Genomic DNA, 22980 nt, shown 5'->3' on the forward strand with positions numbered 1-22980 from the left:
TCACATTTTTTTTTACTCACTCAAACTTTCAATTTAAATCCAGAGAATATAAATAAAAATTGCTAAGTATAATGTAATTAGACAAATAAAAAACCTACTTACCAAGTGGCAGCAGCAGAACTCACATATAAAGGCATAAAAAACCCACACACCAAGTGGTGGCAGCAGCAGAACTTGCATATAAAGGCACTGAAATCTGCAAGCTTTATGAGTCACTGGTTCCTCCTCCTAGCAGAGGGTGTGGAGGGAAAAGGAGGGGGGTGAAGGAAAAGGACTGGTGAGGGAAATGGGGAAATTTTGGAAAAGTCACCCAGAATCCCAGATCAAGGGAGACTTACAAGATACAATGATAAGGAAAGACATCAGGTATATCTCCCCTGATCTGGAGTTCTGGATGACTTTTCATAACTCTCTCCATTCCCTACACATCACCAATCCTTTTCCTTTACTCTTCTTCCTTGATCTTCAGCCCTTCTGCCAGGAGGAGGCGTCACTGGCTACAAAAGCTTGCAAGTTTCAGTACCTTTATGTCTGAACCCAGTAGTCAGATTCATTACCCCCTGACTTCTTTAGCACATCCAGGCATAAGGAATGGTTTTTCTTTTAATAATAATAATAATAATAATAATAATAATAATAATAATAATAATAGTAACTGTGTGTGTGTGTGTGTGTGTGTGTGTGTGTGTGTGTGTCACTATGAAAAAGCATTCGTTCTCCTTTTGTTCTGATATATATAGCTGCAACCCATTTCACACAAAGTTTTTAGTTAAAGCAATTCTTATATACTTTGTATTAATTTCCGTCCGACACATTCAACACCAAGGGGGGAGGGGGGGGGGGGGGGCGGGCAAAACAAAGTGCCAATCAATTTACTGAATACGTACATATTTGAAGATTTGAAAGAAATGCAAGAGAAGTTAATACCTTGTGATAAATATTAAATCTACATAGTATCTATAATGTCATAAATATTATAAACACACTTTAATTTTGTTATAATACTTTTTATTTGAAAAAATTAACAAGAGTACCTATTGGTATTTAGTACATTCCAGTATCAACTAAAGGTAGGTAGTTATTCAAGTGAATCAAGATGTACCTAGGCCTTCAGGGTAATGGTTGTTCCTGAACAACACTGAACGAAACACATGTAGCAGAAGAAAATATTCTATGGTCCCTGAATTAAACATTTCTTTTTTATCAGAACTGAATAAAGCAATTAACTAGTCCCTAATCAAGTCAGGAAGATTCTATTGCACACAACAATTCTCTGTACAGCATAATTTTTCCAACATGTACAACACACACTGGATGTATGGTATGATGTTTTACAGTATATTTACATATGTTATCATATTGCTGAGGAACATAATTAATCACTGAAGATCAAATAATGGTCACAATTCCTTCACCTTCTTACAAATTATATATATTTTCCCACAAAAATCAGCCAAATTACAATTGCACTTGTCTTAAACAACATAAATGTGCAAAAATAGTGCATAAAATCTACACAACAAAGATTGCTGATTTTAAGCCCTTTTGTACAACCTTGCCTTCATGAAATTACAGCTGACATTTTTGTGTGCTTTCTGTATGTCAATGATTATTCATTTACTGCAAATAAAAGTTAAAAAGAGCACATTCTGACATAAAAGGCAATTTGAACACTTAAACTTACCAAAAAAAGTACACGTAAAACAGGTGGTAATTGGTCCTTTCTGCTTATTGCCAGATGGTCACAAAATCTTTATTGAATAACTATTCTGAACAAACAAGCTCAAAGCAATTGTGTAAAATGTAGCCCCACACTACAAAAAACAAAGGATACTAAGAAACAGAATTCACATCTCTCAATACATATGTAGTCTACTGCAACAGAATAGCAAGATTAAATCAATATTTAGTCTATAAGAACTCCTAATAAAGAATACAGTATACAGTTGAAAACCAAGCATATTGTAGAAGACACTTCCAGAGCTTTCCAGTTCTTATTTCCCCTGGTTGCACTTTTACCCTTTTCACTGTTCTACACTTCAGATTAATTGTGACTCAATCACAACACAACTTAGAACAATAATTCCATATTGTCTTTGAATACTTTTAACAGATTTGGATCACATGTATATTTTCTTTTATGTCTTTCAAGAAATAGTCTTGAAATATAAGGCAGGTAATAGTTGGAATTCCAGAAATTCAACTATTTACAAATCTCATCATTCATTTCCATTTATAAAGCATATATGTTGCTGGTACTGTAAAGGAATAATATTAATAATTAATATGCCCCAATTCTTGCACTACATAAATATTTCCCAATCAGTAGTAGTTTTACAAAGGTTTGGGTTTTTGCTTACTGCAATACATATTAACAGAATATCATTGTAAATTTTGATTCTTAAAACAGAATTTTATTAATTGAGAGCTTAGTACTTAAATACGTGTGTTTCAAGCTTTCAAGTTTTCATCTGAGGTAAAGTAAACTGGCTAAAATCTACTATAAACACAACAGTCAATAAAAGAAAATAAACAATTATCCGTCTTTGGCTTCACACCCATGTGGCAGGTCTCTGGTACTGGTTTCAGGACACAAAAACTTCTACTGACTTTTATGTCAATCTGATACAGTGTGTGGGAGCCCAGAATTACTGACATATCATGTTATTCCTCTCACATATAAGGCTACAAAATTAAAAAATAATACAAAGAGTGGAGAGACATTGTCATGTTAAATATGAAATATCTGAATCAAACAGTAGAAAACTAACCAATAGTACAATAAGACAAAAAGGCTGAACAGCAAGATTTATAGCACAAAATAGTAATCCTAGGATTCAGAACTCTATGTTAGTATTTCCCCTGATTGATGAACTTTGTGCAGGACTCACCTGCTGTGACGATGAGTAGAGGCAAGATGAGTGGCCCTTTACCACTCATCCCAAACCAGCCCTCTTTCCTCCTTGATGAATTAACATCGAGTTCTGGAAGCTAGGATCAATACCTTTTGTCTTAAATGTTTCTTTTGCCAGTACCGGGATTTTTGTCAGCAGACAGTCAAATGTTACATATAGAAGAACTGTAGCCGATACCATTGTACAAAAATGCAAAACATTTACTTACTAAAAAAAAAAAAAACTTTCAATAGCTCTCAATTGGTAGGGAAAAGAACACTTAAGTCAGAACCTTTCGCTGTACTGGCTGCAAAATCATCTAACAACTCTGCGGAACTGCTGTGAATCAGTAAGCAGATTCCATAATGATTGCTAATGTTGAGGACAGTAGGTATAGCACATACATATCATGTCTGTTACAAAAGCAGAAATAAACAATTTCATGCAAAAAAATAAAAATAAAATAAAATTGCAGAAAAGGACAGGAAACCACACACACACACACACACACACACACACACACACACACACACACACACACACTTTTATATCAATAACTTCATTCTTCACCCCTGTACACACAAACATTTTATTAATATCTAAGAAAATAAGTTGGTGACTGATGTTCCACAAAACTCTGGATTCTAGCTGGATGACATAAAAAATTACAGCAAATCCTGAGTCTGAGGAGAAGCATACAAACTAACAATGCTCAAAAGTAAGAGCATTTAGTGGTGACAATTGACAACCAATTTTTCACACCAAGTGTGTTCACATTTCAAAGCCATGTACTTCATATCATAGACAGGAATAACTACATGCATTTCCAAACAAAAAAGCTGTTCACTATTTAAAACCATGCACAACTTCTGTGTAAGTAGAGGACATCAATCTCCAAATTGAATATTTACTTTGCAACAGTTACTTGTGCTTGTGATGAAATGCTTTGAACCAATAACAGAAAATATGTGCCAGTAGCCTGGATTTCCTGCATTTTGAAAGCAGTCCTTATCCATGTGATGGGGAACCACTTACTTATAAGGGGGGAAGGAGGCACGTTTCTATTTTCAACAAAGGCCTACTTGGTAAAAGCTCTTTTTTTTTTTGTGCCTATCTGCAACTCAGCATCTCCTCTATATGGTAAGTTGCAACTATTCTTTTTATATTATTGTTGCATTCCATCCTGGATTTTCCACTGTTTGATTTTACATATAAATAAATGTTGGCACACAGCAGGAAGCATCGAGTGACTTTGATAACCTAGCTTAGGCCACAAAGAGTGATTAAACAGCCTAAACGAAAGGACACTGGCCACAAAAAGCAGGAAACCCAGGTTCAAGTCCTGGTCATGGCAAAAAATTTTCCAACAGTCACTACAAATGAAATTTTATCATTATTTATGGAAAAATAAATATACCCTTTTTGCTTTCAATTTTACGAAGCATAGTGTAATTTTGAGGTATGATAATGTTTTCTTTATTTATTTTATGAATGGAGTTTCTTGGATTTATTTCTACTTTTTTCCGGTTTGTGTTAATGAAATCAATAAGCTGGACAAGCAGAGAGTAAGTAGTTATAAAACTGCGAAAACAGGAGCCTATTTCAAAATTAAAGCTATTATGTTTCTAGCCTTCCAATGTATTTTTATTAATACAGTGCATACAGATGGATTCTGAGAACCAATTCTCTGTTAGTAATGTGAAGGTACAAGATTTTCCAGATGTTTTGTAGCCAAAGTTTTTAGAAAGAACTTTTATTTACTGAGGGTGAAATCTCATACTAACTGTGAATACAAATGAACAAGTTTTATTAGCAAAAGATCTGACTGTTTGTTTATCCAGAAAAATCATCTCAAACTTAATAGTTTAATTATTATGTAAGCGGATTTATTATGGAACAAGTCTTGTTTCATGTGTTTTATTGTTTGAGTTATTCCACATCAGCTCTGTTCTGTGCCAAGAATATTACAGCTGTAATTAGCATCATGTTGTGCAAAGGAATCACCAGAAGTGGCAAAGAATCTTCTGTGTGTACCGTTGAGTCAAGACATACCAACAACCAGAAGACTATAACAATAATGTAAATACTGATGTTGGGGGGGGGGGGGGGGCAGTGAGAAAGGAGATTGTCCAAAATGAGATGTACATGTATGATTAATAACATTTTATAATAAAGGCAAAGTAGAAGACTTCCTATAAATCAGAGCTGTTGATGCCTGGTTATGGTGGATGTTAAGCTCTCATAAAAGACATAAGAAGAATTATCAACAAGTTGAATATTTGCAGTCTTCTCTGTGCTGACAACCAGTGAGAAGGTTATTTATAAATTAACTGAGCCCTCACAACAGATATATGTTGTTTCAACATTCAGTGCCAGCACTCTTGGCTTGGCACATATACGTCGCCCTCAATGGTGAATATTCATCAGAGACAAGGGTATCATCAGGAGTGCCCCAAGGAAGAGTGACAGGACCACTACTATTTTCTACATACATAAATGACAGAGGACAGCAATGGGGTGTTTGCTGATAATGCTGTGGTGCGCGGTACTGTGTGCAAGCTGGGTGACTGTAGGAGGATACAAGATGACTGACAAAATTTCTAGATGGCATGGTGGCAGGTAGCTCTAAATGCATAAAAATTTAAGTTGATGCAGATGAGTACGAAACAGAAACTATGTTCAGCTAAAGCATCAGTAGTATCCTGCTTGACATAGTCCCATCATTTAAATATCTGGGCGTAACACTGCAAAGTGATGCGAAACGGAACGAGCGCATGAGGATTGTGGTAGGGAAGGTGAATTGCCGGCTTTAGTTTATTGGGAGAATTCTGGGAAAGTGGGGTTCATCTGTAAAGGATGACCACATATAGGAAGCTAGTGTGACCTATTCCTAAGTACTGCTCGAGTGTTTGGGATCCGTACCAGGTGGGATTAAAGGAAGAAAGCAAAGCAATTCATAGGCGGGCTGCTAGATTTGTTACTGGTGGGTTCAAACAACACCCAAGTTTTATGGAGATGCTTCTGGAACTCAAATGGGAATCGCTGGAGGGAAGGTGACATTCTTTTCGCAGAACACTACAGAGAGAATTTAGAGAACCACAGGCATTTGACATTTACTGCAGAATTCTACTCCTTTCAATATACATCGCACATAGGGTCCAGAAAGATAGGATATGAGAAATAAGGGCTCATATCGGGGCATATAGACAGTTGTTTTTCACTCCCTCCATTTGTGAGTGGAACAGGACAGTAAATGACTGCAAAAATGGTGGATTCTGGAGCATCAATGTAGATGTAGATGTACATTGATTTAGCTATAATGTACTTGTTGCAATGGTCCAGGTACATTATCAGTACAGCACCAGATATGACACTGATTAATTACTTCTGGAATACTATTATGACCTACTTTTACAAGTCTCCACTTGACACACTGACCAAGTTGTTGAATCATCATAGATGATTATGTATGCAAATTGCGGGTGATGACGGGTATAATCTGCCAAAGACTTGTTTCATTAGGTAATATGTTGTGAAACACAACTGTGAGAACAAAAGGAGTGCCTGAGGTATCTTTCTCTAACATCAACATCCATCTGCTGCGGTACCCAAAGGAATGCCAGCTTATACTAAGATGAAATTACTAATTGATGAGCACTTGAGACCACAGGATCCTAGAACCAAGCCACTCAGCTAACCTGCCAGAAAATTTTGAAAAATTGTCATTACCTTCTGAGCCCTGGTTTGGAAAGAAAATAAACATGTCCTTTTCCAAGCAGCCAATATGAAAGCCACTGCAAAGCTGGCTACAGATGACTGCACAGAGATTCAAACTCTATTCCTCACAAATGTGGTCATCCACCTTAAACACTGCCAGTTCATATGGTAACAAAATGGGAGTATGGAGAATATTTCTGCTAACCTTAAATCATCAGCATATATATTATTACTCTAAATATTTCTCATAAATGGACCACACAAACTTAATATCTTAACAGTCAAACAGTAATAAAGAAACTGACCCAAATATAAAACAATAGTGAGAATACAATGGATGTGTCTCACATCATGTTCACAATGAACCACCAACCATCACTATCCCATGTACAAAATCCAGTGATGAAATGGGAGAGAAACTTGAGATTTCTTGAAACAAGCATGTAGACCCCCAATGGCAAGGGAGATGGTGGACAGCAGTGCTATACAAAAAAGCATAAGAGGGCACCCTTTGCCTGCTTAACAGAAGATTTTACCTAATGCAACTCTCCAAAAGCCCAATAAAGTATTACATACATCCTAAAATAACTTGTTTAGTGCAATGCCACAATTTCTTTCTTTCCCCCTTCACCTACCATCAAACATATATATTTTCCAAAAAATAAAGCAATTTTGTAAGTGAAACTGTTCCTTATTGAGGATATACATTTGATGTGCTTAATTGTCTCAATACCTATCCACATTCCAAATTACTGATAAGATTAGCGAGAACTTTTTGTAAAATATTCTTATTAAGACATTAGAACCAGCCCTCATCACAATTTCATGGCAAGGAAGAAGAATCCAGTCACTAACATCAATGCCATCAGAGATGAAATTCTGAATCAGGGAGACAAGGAAATAAACTCTTCAATTAAGAAACAGCAATTGTTATCTAGTTGTATCAGCCGTGAAAGTAAACATTACTTCTGTAACAGCAGAAGCAAAATGAGACCGATAATGGGGGTACAGCAATTTTGCTGTGTCCCTATGAAATATTTTTAAAACATGAGTTCACTTGAAAACAGAAAGACAGGCATTCAAAGTTGCATGCAGAAAGTACACAAATTGCTGAGGCTGTATACAAAATGATTTAAGAAATACAGTGCAGCAACGAACTTCTCCTTTCACCTATTTTTCTTCCTCATTCCACTTCTTTAAGTTTCCTCTGTGGGCTCTTTCCAATGTTACATGAACAGTGGGTCAAGTCTCTCTCATAAGAAGTGGAATGAGGGAGAAAATAGGTGAGAGGAGAAGCTTTGTTTTACGCTTTATTTCTTAAATTGTTTTGTATATGGCCTCAGCAATTTGTGTAGTTTCTGCATGCAACAGTGAATGCCTGTCTTTCTGCTTTCAAGTGAACTCATTTTTTAAAGATTTTTCACTGGGACGCAGGAAAATTGCTGTACCCACATTACTGATCACATCTTGCTTCTGCTGTTACGGAAGTAATGTTTACTTTCACGGCTGATATAACTAAATTAATTTTATCCCAAAATTTGAAAAATCTATTATACTGTTTTAATTATTGTAAACAATACAAAATATTAAACTATATTAATTACTGCCACAATGAATACATTTGTTTACAGATTAATTGGTATAAATTTTACTTATGATATGCAGAATTTAGCTTGGCACTTTTCTGGGCAGAATGAAATGGCAGAAGCCACATAATTTCAGGCTGGCAAGGAATGTTACTGCCTTCTGGCAACCTTAGCTACTGAATAAAACAACATGCCACTGCACTGGACACTGAATACAATGTTGTTCTGTGAGAAAGAGGGGAGCTGTTTCCCCTACACCTCTCTTTCCTGGCACCCAATACGCCAGCTGGCAACAATTTAAAATGAAAATTAATATTGGAATATGCTATGTTCCATGACCATTAAAGATGGCAAGATGGAAATCCCTTAAGTGCCCAAAACTTAACAAATGCTTAAGTATTGCATATTCACTTATTTACAAAAAATGAAGTAAAAAATAAGAACTGAACTTTAAATTCAAAACTCACATCATCCCACCAAACACACTGCTAATTAATGGTCCACAAAGATGGTCCCAATCAAACCATAATGCAATTGCTCTTATTATAGTAAAAAACAAGAAGAGAAAACAAACAGTGCTATATAAATATTTCTTTTTATTAACAAAATCAAACAATGGAAAATCTAGAATGGAATGTAACAATATAATGAAAAGGATAGTTGCTACTCACCATATGGTGGAGATGCTGAAATGTAGAAAGGCACAACAAAAAGACTGACAAAAAGATATGTTGCAGCCAACAATTTCCTTAACACACACACACACACACACACACACACACACACACAGGACATGCAAGCAGCAGGGCATTATGGGACAGGCAACTGGGTGGTGGGTAACGAGGAGGCTGGGGAGAGGAGGAGGAGGGGGGGGGGGAGGAAGAGAGAGAGAGAGAGAGAGAGAGAGAGAGAGAGAGAGAGAGAGAGAGAGAGAGCAGGGACAGTGAGGTGCTGCTGGGAGTGTGCAAGGATGAGATGGAGAGAGTGGCAGTTTAGGTGCAGCCGGAGATTAGACTCTGGCCCTCAACGCACTCTCCATCTCGTCCCTGCCTGCTCCCAGCATCACTTTACCATCCCCAAACCCTACCCTGCTATCCCTACCCCTCTCCTCTCAAGCCGCCTCCTTACCCCACCCAGTTGCCTCTCCTATAAAGCCCCAGTGCTCACAGTCTGGTTCTAACTGCCAGAGACTGTGGTCATGAGTTGCATTTGTGTGACTGTGTATAAGCTGTCTACTTTCGACAAAGGCCTTGTTGCCTGAAAGCTAAGTTTCCAACAGTTTTTTTCTCTCTTTTTTTGTGCCTTTCTGAGACTCAGCATCTCCGCTATAGTGTGAGTAGTAACTATCCTTTACATTATATTGCCTTTTTATTAACAGTCACACATTTGTGTTGTGTGTGCAATGCTTTAACATGCTCATTTAAGTCAACCCATTTAACAATGACATGATTAAGTTACACCAGGAAAATCTATTTCAGTACTACTTTTTTTATCGTACAGTGACCCAGTCACAACTGAGATTATAAGAAAATATATCAAACAAGAGAGAGAGAGAGAGAGAGAGAGAGAGAGAGAGAGAGAGAGAGAGAGAGAGACTTAACAATTACCAGAAATTAAAAGTTTCAGCACAATTACTTGAAAGAGAGAGGAAGACAATGTTACTGAACAACAAAGGTGACAATATAAATTGACAACAAGCACAGTTTATTTCACAGCTTTTTGCTTGCAATACAACTGCAATTTTCCACTTGGAATGCACAAACTGACAGGAGAAACTTATAAAAGCTCATCTTGTTCACGAGCTTAACAATTAACAGCAAAATACATCATCTAATATCAAATTTTTAAAGTGTAAGTTATGGTATCTCCAAGTGGAATACAGACGATTCAATCACAGTTCACAAATAGCACAGTATTTTTGCAATATCTATGTTGAATGCTACAGTTATCAATTTAGTCAACAAGAGGCACTATTTTCATCAGCCTTCTTCATTCTCTCGTTATAAAAATTTCACTGAGTATCTCTACTAATATTATCAGAACAAAACATTCTGTTTATACAAATAGGTAATCAGTGATTTTAAATGCAAGTGTAGGCATTAAATTATGGGATCATTTTTAAAGAATAAAATATACCTACACAACAATAATACTGTCAACAAATAAAATTTGTGTCAGTTGCAAGGCTCTTCAACTGCCTTCCAACTGGAACATAACCAACAGTACAACCATTAACGAAACAACCACATGGTACCTACACAATTCTTATATTGTCTGAATCACATAGAAGCATAGTCCAATTGTACATACAACTGCCTGACACCAACAGATGCAAATATCATGTGTGTGTGGCTCACAATATATTTTGGATCTGCTGCCTTAGAAACCTCCAGTTTCAAAGCACCTACATAAACATCACTGCACAACGTCCAAAAATGTGGTTCTTGCACACTGTAAACTCCAGCCAATTGACTGACTTTCTGATAACACTGAGGAAGTACATGATCCAAAGCTACTGGCTGTCTCTGCATTAATATTAACACATTATCCTTTATCAGTGCCAAAACACTTAATGCAATTAGAATGGCTATGAACATTGAACATATAGGATCAGCTATCATCCATCCAAACATCTGCATCAGGATGGCCGATATAATTACTCCAACACTCCCTAAAGTATCAGCTAAAATATGCAAAAATACTCCTTTCATTATTTGAGAATTGCTGCCACTCAACTCAGGGTCATGACTATGTGAATGACTTCCATGAGAATGAGAATGTATATGACCATGATTGCCATGGGAATGTCCATGGCCACTACTGCCTCCATGAGAATGCCCATGACCATGCTGGAATGCATAAATCCCAACCAGATTGACAACAAGTCCCAGAACAGATACTACAAATAGCCTTTCATGCTTCACTTCTGGCGGTTCAATTGCTCTCTCAACAGCTTCTGACATAATAAAGAATGCAATGAAGAGCAAAAACAAGCCATTCACAAAGCCAGCCAAAACTTCTGCTCTTACATAACCATAGGAAAATTTATCATTTGCTCGCCACCTCGTAATTACTGAAGCAGCAAGACCTGCTAGAAGGCCTGTGCAGTCGAAAAACATGTGAAACGAATCCGATATGAGACCTAAACTGTTGGTCCATATTCCGTAAGCTAATTCCACGAATGCAAATGAAAGATTTAGCAATAAAAAGAGAAAAAGATTTCTTGAGTTACGGTCTGAAAATATCAGCCTTGCCCATCCGCTGACCTTCTCTTTCAGTCGGGATCCCAGAGATCTGGAAGCATCCTTGTGTGTTACAGGTAACATGTTGTACTTGTAACTTAAGTTTCCAAATGTGGTTCTTCATTCCTGGAATGACAAAAATATTTAACTTAACTTTGTTGGAAGAAGCATGCTCACCATAGTTAATCGTCTACAAAAGAAATAATCGACCTTATGTCCAGACTACAGGCTCTTTGACAAACAGTATTAGAAAAGGGAGTAGGCAATGAGAGAAGCAAAGGCCAGTTTAATAAACAGAGCCATAACAAATTCAAAACAGGAAAGTAAAACAGCATGTGACATAATTAACACTGAAAATGGTAGTAATAAGAGTGCAAGTAACAGAAATATTAAGACAATGAAAACTGCAGACACTACCCTACAGATGGAATAAAACTTGCTACTATAACGAACAAAAATTCCACAGATGCTGTAAAATTTTAACTTGAAAGGGCCAGGAAATCAGTACATCCTAGAACACATGAGCAACAATCTCACTCAATGTTTCTGGAACCAGTGATAAAATAGAAACTCAGAAAATAGTCACAAAGAACCCCATGAGTGCGAGATCACAAATTCAATTTTTAGTAAGGCTCATTTGAAACTGTTGTGTTAACAACTATGACATGAAAAATATCAACTGCTAATGACTCACCATGTGCATCAGCAGGGCAAAAAAGTGAGTGTCTGACAGATGTAGAGATCAATCTTCACTTCACAAAATGGACATCATTGACATACGTTCAAAAGAAACCATTAACTCGCACCATGAACACCAAATAAATAGTACACCACAGTGATCACAAAGGTTCACAGCATCAATACTGAAGCAGAATGCCTTGGGAGTTACAAACATTCAGTTAGGCACCCATTCTTAATGAATGCATATACTCTTAGTATAATATTGGTGATGGCATGCAACTGAATGCGAAACACACTGTTATGAGGCTTGTTGTGAAACTGACTACCCAGCGAGGCGTAGCTGCAGATAGTGTGATATGCTTCACAGGAATGGAAAACAACAACAACAAAGACTGAATTTGAACAGTAGCTCCAGGTGGTATGACTTGCAACATCACACACTTTTCAGGAGAGAAAGTTTGCTCTAAAGCAGTAAGAGTTTTATAGGCACACCAGGACTCAAGCCAAAGCATGTTATTTTGACCAGCTATTGGCCAAAAGCAGTGCTCACTCCACAGTTGTGGTTCTCTTATGCCTGCTTTCCCACTCTTGCTTGCTACGACATAAATACTACCTACTGTCCTTACAAGATCATGCACATGAGAAAAATCATAGGGAGGGGAGGCAGAGCACCTCCAACTTCTCACAGCATAACAAATAACTTTCTACCCAGTTTAGCCAATAGATACACAAAAACCAGAACCGAAAATGTACGTTCCTAGCTTTCGGAACAAATGTTCCTTCATCAGGGGGGAGAGAGGGGAAAGAAAGGGAAGAAGGGAAAGTGGACTCAGTTACTCACAACCCAGGTTATGAAGCATAACCCGGTTGTGAGTAACTGGGTCTACTTTCCCTTCTTCCCTTTCTTTCCCCTCTCTCCTCCCTGATGAAGGAACATTTGTTCCCAAAGCTTGGAACGCAAATTTTCGGTTCTGTTTTTTGTGTATCTATTGTCTGTACTGAGCTGAGGTAAGTACTGGCCAGCCCCTCTATCTCTTTGTTAGTATTTGTTTCACGTCTTTATATGAGATTTTCAATTAATCATTTCAATCCCAGTTTATTATCCAGATTTACAGTCAGCGCAATTTTATATGAATGTGTTAAAGCATTAATGTTCGTTTATCTTGATACAACTCTCTTGGTGCCTTTGATTTCCAGAGTTCCTTCCACATGCGTTTCCTCTTCAAGTCCCAACTGGTTGAAGTTGAAAAATTCCTTCCTCAGCAGTGGGCTAAGTTTTTTATCTCATCCACAAATTTTCCAGTAGATTCCACAGTTTTCTGTGGATTGTCAAGCTGACCCCCATTCGAAATTTCTTTATCGTATGTCCTCTAATTCTATACCACTGTTTGAAGTTACGCAACCATCTGCTGTTTTTTGAAATCACCATAGCCTATTTCATGTGCATTATGTAGGAGGAACCAAGGACCTTGCCGTTGGTGGGGAGGCTTGCGTGCCTCAACGATACAGATAGCCATACCGTAGGTGCAACCACAACGAAGGGGTATCTGTTGACAGGCCAGACAAACGTATGGTTCCTGAAGAGGGGCAACAGCCTTTTCAGTAGTTGCAGGGACAACAGTCTGGATGATTGACTGATCTGGCCTTGTAACAATAACCAAAACCGCCTTGCTGTTGTGGTACTGCGAACGGCTGAAAGCAAGGGGAAACTACGGCCGTAATTTTTCCTGAGGGCATGCAGATTTACTGTATGGTTAAATGATGATGGCGTCCTCTTGGGTAAAATATTCCGGAGGTAAAGTAGCCCCTCATTCGGACCTCTGGGCGGGGACTACTCAAGAGGATGTCGTTATCAGGAAAAAGAAAACTGGCATTCTACGGATCGGAGCACGGATTGTCAGATCCCTTAATCACGCAGGTAGGTTAGAAGATTTCAAAAGGGAAATGGATAGGTTAAAGTTAGATATAGTGGGAATTAGTGAAGTTCGGTGGCAGGAGGAACAAGACTTTTGGTCACGTGAATGCAGTGTTATAAATACAAAATCAAATAGGGGTAATGCAGGAGTAGGTTTAATAATGAATAAAAAAAATAGGAGTGCGGGTAAGCTACTACAACCAGCATAGTGAATGTATTATAGTAGCCAAGATAGATACGAAGCCCACACCTACTACAGTAGTACAAGTTTACGTGCCAACTATCTCTGCAGTAACGAAGAAATTGAAGAAATGTATGATGAGATAAAAGAAATTATTCAGGTAGTGAAGGGAGATGAAAATTTAATAGTCATGGTGACTGGAATTCGACAGTACGAGAAGGGAGAGAAGGAAACATAGTAGGTGAATATGGATTGGGGCTAAGAAATGAAAGAGGAAGCCGTCTGGTAGAATTTTGCACAGAGCATAACTTAATCATAGCTAATACTTGGTTCAAAAATCATAAAAGGAGGTTATATACATGGAAGAAGCCTGGAGATACTAAAAGGTATCAGATTATATAATGGTAAGACAGAGATTTAGGAACCAGGTTTTAAATTGTAGGACATTTCCAGGGGCAGATGTGGACTCTGGCCACAATCTATTGGTTATGAACTGTAGATTAAAACTGAAGAAATTGCAAAAAGGTGGGAATTTAAGGAGATGGGACCTGGATAAACTGAAAGAACCAGAGGTTGTACAGACTTTCAGGGAGAGCATAAGGGAACAACTGACAGGAATGGGGGAAAGAAATACAGTAGAGAACGAATGGGTAGCTCTGAGGGATGAAGTAGTGAAGGCAGCAGAGGATCAAGTAGGTAAAAAGACGAGGGCTAGCAGAAATCCTTGGGTAACAGAAGAAATCTTGAATTTAATTGATGAAAGGGGAAAATATAAAAATGCAGTAAATGAAGCAGGCAAAAAGGAATACAAAAGTCTCAAAAATGTGATCGACAGGAAGTGCAAAATGGCTAAGCAGGCAAGGCTAGAGGACAACTATAAGGATGTGGAGGCTTATCTCACTAGGGGTAAGATAGATACAGCCTACAGGAAAATTAGAGAGACCTTTGGAGAAAAGAGAGCCACTTGTATGAATATCAAGAGCTCAGATGGAACCCCAGTTCTAAGCAAAGAGGGGAAAGCAGAAAGGTAGAAGGAGTATATAGAGAGTCTATACAAGGGCGACATATGTGAGGATAATATTATGGAAATGGTAGAGGATGTAGATGAAGTTGAAATGGGAGATATGATACTGTGTGAAGAGTTTGACAGAGCACTGAAAGACCCGAGTCGAAACAGGGCCACGGGAGTAGACAACATTCCATTATGACTACTGAAGGCCCTGGGAGAGCCAGTCCTGACAAAACTCTACCATCTGGTGAGCAATATGTATGAGACAGGCGAAATACCCTCAGACTTCAAGAAGAATATAATAATTCCAATCCCAAAGAAAGCAGGTGTTGACAGATGTGAAAATTACCGAACTATCAGTTTAATAAGTCATAGCTGCAAAACACTAACACAAATTATTTGCAGATGAATGGAAAAACTGGTAGAAGCCGACCTCGGGGAAGATCAGTTTGGATTCTGTAGAAATGTTGGAACACGTGAGGCAATACTGACCTTACGACTTACCTTAGACGAAAGATTGAGGAAAGGCAAACCTATGTTTCTAGCATTTGTAGACTTAGAGAAAGCTTTTGACAATGTTGACTGGAATACTCTCTTTCAAATTCTAAAGGTGGCAGGGGTAAAATACAGGGAGCGAAAGGCTATTTACAATTTGTACAGAAACCAGATGGCAGTCATAAGAGTCGAGGGGCATGAAAGGGAAGCAGTGGTTGGGAAAGGAGTGAGACAGGGTTGTAGCCTCTCCCTGATGTTATTCAATCTGTATATTGAGCAAACAGTAAAGGAAACAAAAGAAAAATTCGGAGTAGGTATTAAAATCCACGGAGAAGAAATAAAAACTTTGAGGTTCGCCTATGACATTGTAATTCTGTCAGAGACAGCAAAGGACTTGGAAGAACAGTTGAATGGAGACAGTGTCTTGAAAGGAGGGTATAAGATGAACATCAACAAAAGGAAAACAAGGATAATGGAATGTAGTCGAATTAAGTCAGGTGATGCTGAGGGAATTAGATTAGGAAATGACAAACTTAACGTAGTAAAGGAGTCTTGCTTTTTGGGGAGCAAAATAACTGATGTTGGTCGAAGCAGAGAGGATATAAAATGTAGCCTGGCAATGGCAAGGGAAGCGTTTCTGAAGAAGAGAAATTTGTTAACATCGAGTACAGATTTAAGTGTCAGGAAGTCGGTTCTGAGAGAATTTGTATGGAGTATAGCCATGTATGGAAGTGAAACATGGACAATAAATACTTTAGACAAGAAGAGAATAGAATCTTTCGAAATGTGGTGCTACAGAAGAATGTTTAAGATTAGGTGGGTAGATCACGTAACGAATGAGGAGGTACTGAATAGGATTGGGGAGAAGAGAAATTTGTGGCACAACTTGACTAGAAGAAGGGATCGGTTGGTAGGACATGTCCTGAGGCATCAAGGTATCACAAATTTAGCATTGGAGGGCAACGTGGAGGGTAAAAATCATAGAGGGAGACCAAGAGATGAATACACCAAGCAGGTTCAGAAGGATGTAGTTTGCCGTAGGTACTGGGATATGAATGACCTTGCACAGGATAGATTAGCATGGAGAGCTACATCAAACCAGTGTCATGACTGAAGACCACAACAACAACATGTAGGAGGGCACTATCATGCACATTCTAAATTGTATCGAGCATCCTTGAAATGTGCAAACATCAGTTCTTGTAACAGGTGCACCTTGACCTTCGTTGAATGTCCGTAGTCTTTCTTACAAGCTACAGTCATAATGCTGTGAACTTATTCTAAATTTGTTCATAATAGTTTTTGCACTATGCTACATATGATCTTCCATGTACACAATTATGTTTAGTACTCACTCCCTGGACAACAATTGTCCTTCATTACACTTCAATGGAGACAGGATTTGTGGATCCCTGTCCAACAAGGATAACAAACTACATGGCTCAACACCTGTTTCAATATCTCTTTCACTTGTTAAGCATGTATCGTCATCACTGTACTCCTCATGTAAATTGTCCGCATAGTTGAGCATATATGACACCACATATTCCACTGACTCATCTTGCAGAAACACTAATATTTCATCTGCTTTGTTTTTGGCGACAGTTTGATGGTGGGCGTTCATTCTTCTTGACAGCTGATTGGTCATCATACCAATGTAAAATGCTGTGCAGCAGTTGCAGGAGAGCTGGTATATAACATGGCTGCTTTCACAGGTGGCCTGGCCTCTGATGAAGTAGGATAAGCCTGTGAGGGGACTGGAGTAGGTGGTGCTGGGTGAGTGGATAGGGCAGGTCTTGCATCTCAGTCTCCCACAAGGGTACGATCGCTGTGACAGGGGACTGGGTGTGGGAGTTCCATAGGGATGGACTAGGATGTTGTGGGATGGGCAGTGGACCACCACTTTGGGAGGGGATGGAAGTATCTTTGGTCGGGTATCACTCATTTCAGGGCACGATAATAGATAAGCAAAGCCCTAACGAAAAACATGGTTTGGTCATTCCAGTCCCAGGGGCTACTGGGTGACAAGGGAGGGGCTTCTTTGTGGCTGGTTCTTGAGATGGGTGTGAGGATCATGTGTGGCATGGGAGATCTGTGTGTGTATTAGGTCAGGGGGGTATTGCTTGTCAGTGAAGGTCTTTGTGAGGCCTTCAGCATAATCGGTGTGAGAGTTCTCATCACTGCAGATGCATTTGCCATGGGTGGCCAGGCTGTATGGGAGGGAATCTTTGGTGTGCAAGGGGTGGCAGCTGCAAAGTGCAGGGACTGTTGTTGGCTGATGGGTCTGATGTGGACTGTGGTGCGAATGGAGCCACCTGAGAGGAGGAGATTGACACCTAGGTAGGTGGCAAGATGGGTGGAGGAGGACCAGGAGAAGTGGTTAGGAAGGAAGGTGTTGAGATTGTGGAGAAATGACGATAAGGTGTCCTAGGTTTGGGTCCAGATTATAAAGCTGTCATAAATAAACCTGAACCAGACCATGGGTTTGAGGTTTTGGGAAGCTAGGAACGTTTCCTCTAGGTAGCCCATGAAGATGTTGGCATAGGAGGGTGCCATGTGGGTGGCCATGGCTGTGCCACGAATTTGTTTGTGTGCCTTCCTTTCAAAGGTGAAGCAGTTACAGGTTGGGATGTAGTTGGTTGGGTGAATGAGGCATGAAGTGGTGAGTTTGGAATCTGCAGGGCATTGGGAGGGGTATTGTTCAATCGCAGAAAAGCCATGAGGGATGTTGGTGTATAAGGAAGTTGTGTCTACAGTGATGAGTAGTGACCTGGGAAGTAAGGGTGTGCGAACGGTGGAGAGCCGGTGCAAGAAGTGGTTAGTATCTTTAGGGTGGCAGGCTAGGTTTTGGACAATTGGTTGCAGGTGTTTGTCAACAAGGGCTGTGATTCTTTTAGTGGGGGCACTGTAACCAGCCACAATGGGACACCCCGGATTGTTAGGTTCGTGGATTTTGGGGAGCATGTAGAAGGCGAGTGTGCAGAAGCGCTTTTTTGATACAGAAAGCTGCTCATTCCTAGGAGACTTAGCTATTTGCATTAAAATAAAAATAAGCAAAGCAATTTGAGTGGAGTTCTGCCTTATGCAAGACACTTTTGTAGTTTTGTTTTCACCTGGCTATGTTTTAGCACTTTTTGTGCTATCTTCAGTGGGTTTGTTTATTTTCCTTCTGCAAAAGCATGGAAACAAGAACTGCAACATTCACAAGATGAAGTAAAGTAATTCCAAACCTTCAATGTCTGGTTTCTTAGAGGTGCTTATGCACAGAAGATCAATTAAATTCCTACAGGAAGATAACATTCTGATTCCCGCACAAAAAACTACCAAAACAGAAAAGGGAAATCTGCAGGAACAGCTGTCACTAACCCGACAGAATCTTACAGATTCATTAGACAAAGGAACAAATGTAGGCTATCTGCTGCATTTCTGGATTTGACTAAAGCTACTGACAGTCATCCACACAGTTATATTTGAAATTTGGAGAGCTATGGCATATATGGATATGCAGCACAACAGATACAATCTGTATATTGGCAACAAAAACCAGTCACAATAAGTTCTTAATGCAAATCTGTAATTTAAATATAGTATGTCTCAGGGGATCTTTGGCAAGTCTACTGTTGTTCACCCTCTTTATACACAACCTACATTCATACTCTGCAAATGTTTACTGTTCCTTTTACATATGAAGTGTGGGGAGAGTTATCGCTTAAATCGGCAATTCTCAACCTGTGCGCTGCACCACCATGTGGAAGGTGGTTTGAGCTTATCGAAAAGAAAAAAAATTGATAAATTTTCCAAAAGAGAAGAAAAATAAATTCCAACATAATAAAAAATTAAAACTCACATTTACACTAACAAAATATACTTAGAAATGGGACTGTATCAGCACTGCACAATGTACTTAACTAGTAACTTTTCAGTACCAAATTAAAAACTGGTTTCGCAATTATCAGTGACTCCTTAGGGTCTGGAGTGCAGGGTAAAGTCTTTTGAAGGAAGGTTGAAATGAATTCTTTTTCGGCATTTAGTTGTCATTTATATTTTGTCTTCAGAGCAATCAATGCAGAAAATCAAGTTCTGCAAAGGAAAGATGTTCAAAATGGTATACTATATGAAATGCTCTTGTTTTCAGTGGGGAAAAATGTCAATCCACCCTTTTCAAAATTCAAAGATGAATCTTTCTACTGAAACTTGGGTCACACATATGGACAGATTGACAAATCATGGCCTAAGCTTCTGTGCGTGCTGTAATTAGACTCATCTTGTTCTCACACCCCCTGTCAGAGCAATATGTAAGGTATGTAAGGGGCTGTGTTATATTCCTAGACTCCAAAATCAGTGAGAAGGAAATGAAATCACTGTATGTTGATGACATGACACTATTAATCATATGGGGGGAAAAAAACCTGGAAATTCTTAAAAGTAGCCCATTTACTCTAAAAAAAATAACATGGAGCAGTGGCTCAGAGAACTGCAATTATAAGTATAAGAAAGGCGATATTCATCATTTACACTAATAAAGAAAAACGTATAAAGGATTGACCAAATATGTAAGAAGAAAAACAAAAAATCTATAAAGCAAATGACGTGTAGCTATCAGGGAGACGTTAACCAGCATCATTAACTTTCTTGTAACAGTGTTTGTTACAATGATATGAAGTGTAGTAAGTAGTGTGTGAATATCACCCTATATTTTAACTAGTTTCTCCTCAAGAATTGATCAGAAACGTATCGCAGTACACCATTCTCATAAACATGACACTATTAAAACAAGTACCACAAAACTGACTAACTCTTCAGTAGGCCCTACTAAGCACACAGTGCAGTTACCATAACTAAGTTGGCAGCAGGGAATGGAACAACAAGGAAAATGCACACACCAATAGTATAGTCAATTATTTTCAGGTTGCGAGTAGAATGTATACCAACAAAGAGAAGGTAGAAATGCTACTTATCACTGGAGAATATTTGTTAGCAGAATAGTAACTGTAATATAGTTTTCTTGTTTACAATATGTGTACATGTAGTACAGTACTGCAGCACTCTTAAGTAATAAGGCTGTAACATCATAACAAACACAGTTATAAGAATGGAAACCATTCCAGTTAATGTCCCCTTCATAGCTAAACATTTGCTTTACACTTTTTTCCTAAAGAAAAAAAAGTTATTTGAGATGGTCAAGATAAATTGCACACTCCATATCTATAGATGAAACAAAACTGGAAGAAGTTACCTGTATACATTTTTTGAGCACTTTGTTTGACAATGAACTCCAATGGAGACAACATGTAGACAGTGTCTGCTGTAAATTAAGCACCATATTACTTATTATGAAACCACTTGCACATTATGCCAACAAAAGCTTATATGTACAGTGTAGGTGTACCATTCTCATTTTGAACCATACTTACAGTATAGAGCTGCTGTGAGGAAGAAAGATGCAACAGTATGAATGCAAAATGAAGAGTATTGGAAACAAGAGACCAAAAAGAACCACTATGAATAAAAAAAAGTGACTCATGCAGAAGTGCATTCCAAAATCTAAAAATACTGACATTTCCATCTATACACAGTAAAAGCTTCACTACCAAAATAGCACAGGCTTAGATCACAAAAACAATGCAGATGTCCGCATAACACAAGAAATAAAGGCCAGCTGAGAAATACAAGAAACAGTTGCTAAAAATGCCCTTCTCCGTCAAGTACGTAACTGGCAAAGTGTCTAAGAACCTGTGAAGCAATATGACATGTTTCAGAAATAATGATAAAATGTAGAAGACCAGTTATGTAAATGGTGGGGAATACTTTTTATCATTATGTATGGATTGTAATTATTGTCACATAGCCTACCTAAATATAAAACTACTGCTGAATGTAAATTCTTCTACGTATCCTATAATGTGTTTTACATTTCTGTACTGTTGTCATGTGATTTAAAGAAGAGGTTTTAATAACTTTAAAACCTAAATATAAATAAGCAGGCAAGTGTGTGTACAAAATCACTATCGTGTTTGCCAAATTTTTGTTTGAAATTTTAAAGTATAGGTTTAATATTTTAAGGCAATGGATTAAACTGACTTTTACCCATACTGTAGTCAAATGGGGCCAAATACAAAATTAGTCAATCGACTAATACTCTAAATGAACGTTACAAAACATTCGACAACTGGAAAAAATAGTATGCCTAATTTTAAAAACCGCTGGATTATATGGATTAAAATCGTCATAATCTGAATATGAGTTCGGCACTGGAGGTTTTTCATTCAAATAACTTACCCCACCCACGATCTACAAGTTCATTAGTTGAATAGTTTTGCAACGTAACAGGTTGGAATACATATATTTCACAGGCAGCACAAGCAAACCCCGACGTCTCCTTATACAAAACACAGAATAATAATAATATTCTCATTTATTTAGGGCTATTGGATAAGTCCGTACTCCACAAACAGACTGACTCCACACACCGGTAATCCGTGTTAATTTTTTTTCATTTGCACAATCATTGTCACAGAGTTATTTGCTTCTGGATTTATGACGACAAATAATGTGTCGCGACCACAGTCCTCACTACCGCTGCTATTATACGCTGACATAGAACCGTTCTAGGAACCAACTGCTGACATGGCACATAAACAACTTTCGTTAATTTAATCTGCCCTCTGTTCCACGTGTTCGATGTCACTGAGGCTGATCGGCCTTGGCATGCAAAACGCCGGCAAGCAATACATTCCTTGCACAACGCATCTTACCACAACGCAGTATTATTCTTCACAGCCTGTCACATAACCAAAAAGCCGCTATTTCCTTAACTAAATCACATACTGTTAGAGTCCACGATTCTTTCCTTTTTTTAAAAAAAGAAAAAAGAAAACATACCACTTCACGAAGCAGGAAACGAATTTTGGCTTCTGTTTTCATTTACACGGCCCATTTCGCTGGTTTTTCATAGTCTCTAACGGTGAACACTATTTCCCCGTTTCCTCAGTAAACGTCAGATGCCAAAATCCATCCCCACCTGGGCCATGTTAAAACGATGACTGCCTCAAACGATACCAACATTAGAAAATTTGTAACCAGATTTTAATTAACTTTTGATCGAAACTCCTGCGGGATTCTAACATTTTCGTTGAATTTCATCTTAATAGATATTTTCGCCCTCACAGAAAACGCTTTCTTTGTTCATAATTGATTTGGTTCTCATAAAGTTGACTCGTTTTTACCACAAGTATTTTTATTTTATTTTCTGCATTTATC

General features: G+C 38.3%; 1 protein-coding gene across 4 annotated transcripts; it reads right to left on the bottom strand.

Moving 5' to 3' along the window:
- Positions 1-9880: 9880 nt before the first annotated feature.
- Positions 9881-22774, bottom strand: LOC126266637 (zinc transporter 7). Of its 4 annotated transcripts, none has more exons than XM_049971026.1 (3): positions 22603-22774; positions 20957-21025; positions 9881-11565 (listed from the first exon to the last, which is right to left on the bottom strand). In XM_049971026.1, the coding sequence occupies exon 3, from the start codon at positions 11521-11523 to the stop codon at positions 10477-10479; it is 1047 nt and encodes a 348-aa protein (XP_049826983.1). In that variant the 5' UTR covers positions 11524-11565; positions 20957-21025; positions 22603-22774; the 3' UTR covers positions 9881-10476. The 4 variants fall into 4 exon arrangements, with proteins under 4 accessions (XP_049826983.1, XP_049826984.1, XP_049826985.1 ...); XM_049971027.1 differs by lacking the exon at positions 22603-22774 and adding an exon at positions 22191-22430; XM_049971028.1 differs by lacking the exon at positions 22603-22774 and adding an exon at positions 21135-21150.
- Between the last annotated feature and the right edge of the window lie 206 nt (positions 22775-22980).

This window comes from Schistocerca gregaria, chromosome 4 (genome assembly GCF_023897955.1).
Source record: "Schistocerca gregaria isolate iqSchGreg1 chromosome 4, iqSchGreg1.2, whole genome shotgun sequence".
Lineage (NCBI taxonomy): Eukaryota > Metazoa > Arthropoda > Insecta > Orthoptera > Acrididae > Schistocerca > Schistocerca gregaria.